Here is a 9,314-nt window from a genome sequence, read left to right as displayed (position 1 = left end):
ATTTTAGATTATTAAATATTATTAAAATATTATATTATATTTAGATATTTACTTTTTAATTTAATCATGTAAAATCCATAAATTACTTATATTTATAATAATATATTTATAATTTATAGATTTGATATTAAATGTTATTTGAATATTTTACTTAATTTATTAAATAAAATATTGAACTGATATTTATCAATATAAAATCTACAAATTTATATTTATTTATAATAATATATTTTATTTATAAATAATCTATAGATTTGACATTAAACGTTAAGAAAAACATTTTATTAATATTTAATATCAAATCTATAAATAATTAATAAATAAATATATTTTTTTCAACTGCGTTAGCTAAGCAGTTGTGCTCAGTTCAAGTTTCCCGTTTCCTTTTTTTTGATACCTGACTATTATTTTAATGAATGTTTCTCTTGTATTGAATTTTGCACATTAAATATGCTTCATGAAAAAAAACTACTAATTGTCTAAAGAATTATTTACGTTACATTTGCATCTTTTATCATATTGTCCACTGTGACTTTACCAAGTTTATGGTGTAAAATCCCTGTAGGCCTCATTGCTCCTATAGCACTTGATTTGTGGACTCGTACCTTGCTCTCGGGCTGCGGCGGAGGGAACGGCGTGTACTCCTTCTTCACCGTCTTCTTCTTGGGCTGCTTGCGTTTGGACAGACTCTTATGGCGGAAGTTGGGCAGGAATCTCTCCCAGCTCTGAGTGCGCAGCTCCGGGTCGTTCGCCAGCTCTCGCTTGATCATTAACGTCTAGAAAAGATTCAATCATACACACAATTAACAATCTACAATACAAACAAAATATCATCCGTATGCAAAGTGACCCACATTTGGTTTTTGACCACTGAAAATGTGCATAATTTACTCAAGGAGCCATACTGAAATCCCTGTATCTCTGGAAATGAACTATAGAGGTCCTAAAAAATTAAGATGCCCAAAGAAAAGTTAGTTAAGAAATAAAATATAAGAGGGCATTAAGATATCTTTAATACTTCTTGAGTTACAGGCATGCAAACTTTGGAAAACAAAAACCTGAAGTGCTCTTTCCCCAGTTTTGAACGGTCACCATTGCCATATAATGCAACAAAGATTGCTCAAGTCAACAGATTTCACTAACAGACCTACCAGTCTCTGAGGAAACATAACAATGCTGCTGCAATCTTTCTGAAGCCAGTTTTACTCAACTGTAATTTGGCTCCAAATCTCAGGTGAAAATTGCCATTTTACAAAATATTGGATTACTCAATAAATATACATCTATGACATTTAATATTTTGCCTTTCATCACTATTTATGCTTGTCTTTCTTCAAAAAAAATGTTAACAAATTCAAAAATTTGAGCCGGGAAATTTGGTTAATTTACACAGAATGACTGAATTACACCTCATCCTCTTGATTTACAGTATTTATTCGTCTGAATCTTATTTTGAACATCCATCACACAGTCTTCTATGTACCTTTATGTTGTAAATGGGGTGAATATTCTTCATTGTGTCCAACACCACTTTCCGTACCTGCAGAAACAAGCGAGAAACACCAGCTTATTCCTCCACATCATTTATTTTTCAGGATGAATAGGTTTGAATTATTAAAGCGCATTGAGCAGCTAAAGGTATGACCTCCTTGAGGCCGCTGTAGGGGCCGAGGGCAGAAACCGTGTTTCCCTGAACCATCACGTAACAGCTGGTCAGCAGCTCTAGAGCCTGAAATAACATAAAATCACCGTAACATTTAATTACAGCATCAGATGAAATGCCTCACCTGACAAACAAAACATGAAGCTCAGAAAGCAATGAAACTAAATCAAAACACACCATAAACTGAGCCACAAAACACCAACAGAACTTTCTTCAAAAACAGAGAAAACGAATAAAATCCCTTTATAAACCTTTATAAAAGTCCATCAGTGAAAATTTGCCTTTTTTTAAATACAAAATTATTACTTTTTAGTTTATGAATTTTAAAAAAATTGTAAATTTATTTAAAAATCTTAATTAACATTTTTGTCTTTACTGTCAGTTTTTATCGATTTAATGCATCCTTGCAGAAAAAAATATTAATTTATTCAAAAAAATAATTGTACCAACTGCAAACTATATTAATATATATATATATATATACTACATTTTATATATTAATATAAAAAATATAAATTATATTGAAATTTTATATGACAAAATATTCATAAATTGAATTAAATTAATAAATTAAAGCATATTTAGAAGAATCAACAAATGAGAAGACACGCCTGACATATAAAACATAAAGCTCCTAAAACAATAAACCTAAATCAAATCACATCACAATCTGAGCCATAAAACATCAAAACAACTTTCTTCATCTCTTCAAAGTAAAGAACAAAAGAAAAGAATAGAATAGAAAAGAATAAAATCCCTCTATAGACCCAAAGTCCATCTGTGAAAATGTGCCTTTTTTTAGTTTTATCAAATTAAAATGTTTAGTTTTATCAAATTAAAATGATCAGAAATCACCATAATTACAATATAATACATGATTATATGCTTATGTTATATATACATCATAATTTTTGACCTCACTGCATGTGAATAAAACATAATGAGAAGTACATTATAATATGAGCAAAGGCAGGAGGACTGTGCAGTCTTCGCTCACCTTCAGCGTGGAGCCCTTGGGGCCGATCAGTCTCTGTCGTCTCTTCACAAAACGCTCTCTGTTGCGTACAAGCGTCCCAATTTTAATGATGTCACATGCCATGTCGTCTTCTAGTATCCTTACAGCCTGAAATGAATAAGACAGTTTAACAAGAGATCTGAGTCTAAAGTTTGGAATAATTCAGATTTTTTTTTTAATGTTTTTGAAAGAATTCTCTTATGTTCAACCAGGCTGAATTCATTTAATAAAAATAAAAAAAACATTAATAATATGAATAAAATATTATTAAAATTTAAAATAGCCGTTTATTATTTGAATATACTGTAAAATGTCATTTATTCCCGTGATGCAAAGCTGAATTTTCAGGATCATTACTTTTTGTAACATTATAAATGTCCTTACAGTCACTTTTTATCAATTTAATGCATACCTGCTGAATAAAAGTATTAATTTCTTTAAAAATGTACTGATCAAAAACTATATTTTAAATATATTATTGGTATTTTAAATAAATTTAGAGAATTTACATGATTTAATATTTTACCAAATTCATATATATAGATATTTTTTGTATTTATAATAATATTTATATTTCTATTTATGTATTTTACTTATGAATTAAGTAAAATATTGTATTATTATTGAACTATTTCAAATCTATAATTCATTTATATATAAAATACTAACAATATATTATTGATGAGCTCATACCTGTTCAAACGGCACACTTCTAGCCAATAACTTGATGAGATCCCTCGCTCTGAGGATGGCATAGGGGTCAAATGTTTTCTTTGTTGTGTGCACCGTCATACTGCCTTCAATCAGGTCCAGTGTGGCATTGATGAACTACAGAGCAGCAGCACAGATTCAAAGAAATGACAAACTAATTCAAAGAGCATTCAGAAAGCATTTTCCCGACACTCACGACATCTCCGAGAGCCTTCTGCACCAGCGGCCAGCACTCTTTCAGATACACCTCTCTGTACTTGGGGAAAAGCGTGGCGAAACTGCTCTCCTCCAGCAGACCTTTGGGATTATCCACCCGGCTGAACTTCGGCTCTTTCCAGCCGTCTGGAACCGTCTGCAGTTCAGTCTCCTCTGTTTAACACAAAACCCAGAGTTTCATTAATTAGTCATTGCACGATAGCTTTCATCTAAAATGTCTTGCAGTACAGATAATACAGACACAATCCTCCCAACCTGAGGCTAAGGAGAGCTGCACCATGTGTCTTTAGTAAAAGTGCTTGGTGACTTTATAATATACTTTATAATATATAAGTTCCACTGTATTTTTATGTACCATGTAAATACTATATTATGTTAATCATTTAGTACTCAGGTGTGTTTTGGAGAAATGCAATGGAACGGACAATTCAACAAATACACAATAAATGAACTTTAGGAGAAAACTGTCATTTAAAAAAACGCACAATAACAAAAAATGCATCATTGTAGCTAAAAGAAACATGGGTTTTAATTCTACACGAGCGGCGTCAAACATAAACATCTCATTTAAAATCAATGATACGGATATTGTTGACACGCGTGAGGTCCCTGAGAATTATATCGCGCATATTTGATGCTTTCTAAGTGTAACTGTACCTGTGTTTTTGCTCTTTTTCTGTTTTTTATTTGTTGGCGTTTCACTCGTGCTTTCTGCGGGGGCCGCCATTGCTGCTGTGAGCAGTGACGTCAGACGCTGCGTCTATCGTCATGAGCGCGCGGCGAACAGCGTGAGTACTGCCGCCTGGTGGCGTGGAGGAAAACATGAAAAAAACTCAATTAGCCGCACTAATCAACTGTTAGATTCCATGAAAATACAACATTTCATAATATCCCTTTCACAAAAACTCATATTTGTTTTAATATTTTCATGTTTCGTTTCAGAATAAAGTTTTTCTTAAAATGTCTTATTACTATTACTACTATTATTATAAATTCTAATAAATTCTAATATTATAATTTTTCAAATGTATAATTATAATGAAATATTTAATGTATGAAATATTTTATTTTGGTTTTAATTTAGTTATTTAAAATTTTATTACAATTAATATATTTAACAATATATTAAATGTAATAATGTACTAATATATTATATTAATAATTATTATTATTATTATTGTTATTTTAAATTATTATTTTAAAGAAAACAATAATACATAAAAATCATACTTATATTAAATATAATTTAAAAATCATTTTAAACGTATTGTAATAATAAAATATTTAATATATAAAATAATAAAATAACAAATATTTTATTTATATGTTAATTTAATGTTAATTTTCTTGAAATCTTTGAATTTAATATTTACTTTCAATTAATATATTTAATTTAAACACAGATTATATTAACTGTAATTATATTATCCTTATTATTATTATTTTAAGGAATTAATAAATTACAATCATATTAAATATAAGTTTAAAATGGATAATTATAATAAAATATTTAATAGATAAAATATTAAAATAATATTATATAAATACTTTAATGTTTTTCTTCATGAAATCTTTCATTTAAATCACTGAAAAACTATTTACTATTTAATTTCATGTTATAATGACTGCTGTACAGTGATAGTTGTGAATAACTCATCAGTGTGAGTTACTGCAATTACAGGTTGTCACCAATTATTAATAACCTGTGACTAAAGAGCATAATTGAGCAGTCTGATTACTTCACAGCTGGCATTAACTTACAAAACAGCACTAAAATTATAATACCATCACAATGTCTTTTTTTTCTTTTTTTTACATGTACCATGGTATTATTTGTAGAAACTTAGAGCACCATATAAATCAGAAATCAATTCATAGCTTTGTGTCTAAGAGGGCTATATATATAAAGTTTTTGCATTGTGAAATTATTCCTCCAATTCTCAGTAATTGCATAAATAAATAAATAAATAAAAAGATTTATTCAAATCGAGGTTATTATAATTAACAGTAAATAAAAATAACTTAAACTTAAATAAAAATTAACAAAACTTATGTACAATGAAATTAATAATGAAACATATTTTTAAAAACTAATCAAAATGATACAACAACAAAATTAATAAAATAAAAAACTGAAAATATAAAAATAAATGTTAATGAAAAACTATAATAGTATCTCAATGATACTGAAATTACACTTATTTAATTAATATTATAAAATTAAATATCGTATTACAGTAATGAGATTTTCAATGAGAATCACCATTAAGAAGCTCAAAATATCTACGCGCATCACAATAAGAAATTAGTATGAAAATGTGCTTTAACGGTCATGAAAATCATTTAAAAATGTAAAAAGAAAAATTAATGGTACTAAAATAGCCTTCCTTTTCTTTATGTAAAATACTAATAATAATAATAATTTAATAAACAAACAAATAAACCATACATATAAAACATTTTTAGATTCTATCTGTTTCTTTTTATTTTTGGGTGAACATATAGATTTTTTCATGAAATTCTCCCAAAGATCCCAATAGAGTTGTACAGAATAAAATAAAATAGAATAAAATAAATAAAAATAATAAAAAATCATATAAAAAATAAAAATAAATAAAAATAAAATAATAAAATAATTAAAATATTAAAAAATCATATCAAATAAAATAAAATGAACAGCAGAATCAGAGTTTAATTTCTGTATGTGTCTGTGTGAGTTCAGGTGACTCTTTTCAGTCAGTCAGTCTTCGTCTGATGATCCAGAGCAGTAAACCGCTCTTCAGACAGGCTGTTTTCCAGAGTTTAAACCGTGAAAACACGGTAAACACACACAGAGGTGTATCTGAACAGATGGAGTGTCGCTGCTGTTTCTCCTCAGGCACGAGTCTCTGAAGCTCGGGAAGAACTTGGCTAAATCTGCCAACTGCTCTCTTCTGGACCTGATGTGTCTTCAGTCTCTGAGAATAAACATATTTTAAAACATTGTATTATAGTTAACTAAAACTAAAACCATAAACAAAATTCATTGCAAAAAACGCTGAAATATAACTTAACTGGAAAAAAAAAACACTTAAAAAATCACTTTTTTTATTTGAGCTAGTTTCCAAGAAAAAATGTCATTCATTGTATTACAGTAATGAGAGATTTAATGAAAATCACCATTGAGAAAAATTTTAATAAAATAAAAAAGCACAATAAAACATCTAGACTAAAAAGAAAGCAAATAAATGTATCTATAATAAGAAGAAATTAGTATGAAAATATTCTTTAATTACCCTGAAAATCTAGGGTAAAATTAAAAAAAAAAAAAAACTACATGGTACTAAAGGGTACTCAGAATGCTACCTCGATTTTCATTAATAATAATAATAATAATAAGTAATAATATTAAATAGAATAATAAAACTATATAGAAATAAAAACTGATAAAAACTATATAGACGTATTTAAAAAAAAATAATAATAATGACAAAAACACAACAAAATTAGTAAATATTAATAGTAAAACATCAAAATATTAAAAAAAGTAACTGGTAATAAGTTATATAAATAATAAATTAATTAATATATTATACATATTCCTTCCATTATTCCATTCCCCAATTTTTCAATACTTGTAATGCAAAAAAAAAGTTTACGTTTGTTTATTTAAATAGAAAAATAAAAAATTGGTTTGAAAACATGCTTTAATTATCTTTAATGTTAAAATATAAAAAAGAAATCTAAACAATGCTAAAAAAAAATCCTTAATTTTCCTCATGCAAAATAATGATAACAACTTAATAACAATAAATAATTTTTAATTCTATTCTTATGATTTCTGAGTGATAATAGACATGTTTCCATGACCGCACAGATCAAATCCAGATGTTCTCCTCCACGTCTGACAGAACGAACTCCTTCTGCACTGATCGTATACAACTGATTTCATCCAGTCTTTAAAGTCAGCATGAAATCAACCTCGACCCTGTTCACTGGTGAGTGTGTTTTTCAGGGACCACCTCAGAAGAAGGTGTGATCTTTGTGTCGGGCGTCTTCATGAAGCCTGTTTCAGCAGTCGAATGCCCCGTCTACACCACGGCCATCTGCAAACAACACGCCATCAAAATACCTGCCGCTGTACAGCGACACAGATCGCAGGGACACGCTTCAGCGTCGCCCATCACACATCTGAGCTCTCAGCAGAATGTTACAATGAGCTGAGACTCTGATAGGACTTAATTTTGCATATAAAGACACTTTTCATCCACCATTCTGCTGCCGAAAGCATCTTCTTCCACTGAAGGCTCTTGAAAGTGTGAAGTGCATCTGTATTTATATTATATTTTATTGTTATGTATTTTTTATTTTATATAAGATAATAACAGCAAAATAATAATACTAATTTATTATTATTTTGTTAATAATTAATTAATTAATTAATAATATAATGTATATTATATTACTTTTAAAATTATATATATATAATAACCTATTATATAAAATATTTATTATTATTAATATTATTACTATTATTATTACCTGTATATAATTCTCATTTAATTGTAATGCAAAAAGTTATTTCTTTATGCAAAATAATAATAATATATTAACAAAAAACATATATATATATTTTTTTACATATTTTGCTTTAAAAAATAAAGCTATTCCTAGAATTTTGAGTTTTTGCATTGTGACAGTAGTTGCAAAAAATAAAATAAAATAAAAAATGCAATGCAAAAAAAAAAGGATAATGTACGTTTATTTAAATAAAAATCATCGTATTACAGCATTAAGAATGTTAATGATAATCATCATTGAAAATAACAAAAATAAAATAAAAAGCTCAATATAGCAGAGAATACTGCTTATGTTTTCAAGATTTTGATACCTTATTTTATTTACTTTAAATTTGGCTGGGTGGTTAATAACAAATTTTTTGTTGTGGGACAAACTCAGAACACATATGTGACCCTGGAGCACAAAACCAGTCATAAGGGTCAATTTTTTGAAATTGAGATTTATACATCATGATCTTTACTTAATATCCTAATGATTTTTGGCATAAAAGAAAAATGGATCATTTTGACCCATACAATGTATTGTAGGCTATTGCTACAAATATACCCCAGCGACTTAAGACTGCTTTTGTGCTCCAGGCTCACATTTTTATTATTGCTTCACACGGACTTTAAATCATTCTCCTTCTCTTCTGTCCACAAGACGGCGCTCTCACTCAGTGTGTGTTGTGATTTACTCATCTGGCACAATTAATGAGTCTTAAACGAGTTATTCTGTGCCACTTTAGCAGAGTTCACCCGAGAGGTCAAAGGTCACCACAACCTGCCAATCATAATTAAACACATAAATCAATGCATCTATTGCTAAAGTGCCACAGATAGTTGAAGTCTGGCCCTGGGAAACCGCTGTGTTCAGTCACTAAACTCAGTCGTATCATGGAGTTCACATGTAAACCCCGCGGGACGGCCGACATGAGCTCAGACAGACGTGAGCAGCAGTGAGGTTTGTCAGGCTGATCAGCGCTTGTTTACAGTGTTTCATCGTGTCGCTGGAGGTTAAGTATCTCTGTCTGTTACCTGGTAACCAAACACTCATCAGATAGCGAACACACACACACACACACACACATACACACACACACACACTCTCACACACACTCACTCACACACACACTCACACACACACACACACACACACACACACACACAC

At 29.2% G+C, this 9,314-nt stretch overlaps 1 protein-coding gene across 1 annotated transcript in view; it reads right to left on the bottom strand.

Annotated features, from left to right (window-relative positions):
* LOC107656455 (KRR1 small subunit processome component homolog) overlaps positions 1 to 9,314 on the bottom strand; it is a 14,110-nt gene that overhangs the window by 1,857 nt on the left and 2,939 nt on the right. The window contains exons 2-8 of the mRNA XM_016444327.1: positions 4,263 to 4,359; positions 3,586 to 3,758; positions 3,372 to 3,506; positions 2,661 to 2,786; positions 1,646 to 1,729; positions 1,484 to 1,540; positions 606 to 776 (exon numbers count right to left, since the gene is read on the bottom strand). Of these exons, the coding sequence (XP_016299813.1) occupies positions 606 to 776; positions 1,484 to 1,540; positions 1,646 to 1,729; positions 2,661 to 2,786; positions 3,372 to 3,506; positions 3,586 to 3,758; positions 4,263 to 4,332 (816 nt within the window). The 5' untranslated portion in view covers positions 4,333 to 4,359. The remainder of the gene's footprint in view (positions 1 to 605; positions 777 to 1,483; positions 1,541 to 1,645; positions 1,730 to 2,660; positions 2,787 to 3,371; positions 3,507 to 3,585; positions 3,759 to 4,262; positions 4,360 to 9,314) is intronic.

Source organism: Sinocyclocheilus anshuiensis, unplaced genomic scaffold (assembly GCF_001515605.1).
Source record: "Sinocyclocheilus anshuiensis isolate Anshui unplaced genomic scaffold, SAMN03320099.WGS_v1.1 scaffold183, whole genome shotgun sequence".
NCBI classification, from domain to species: domain Eukaryota; kingdom Metazoa; phylum Chordata; class Actinopteri; order Cypriniformes; family Cyprinidae; genus Sinocyclocheilus; species Sinocyclocheilus anshuiensis.
Note: the sequence above shows the minus strand (reverse complement) of the source record. Positions and strands in the feature narration are given on the sequence as shown.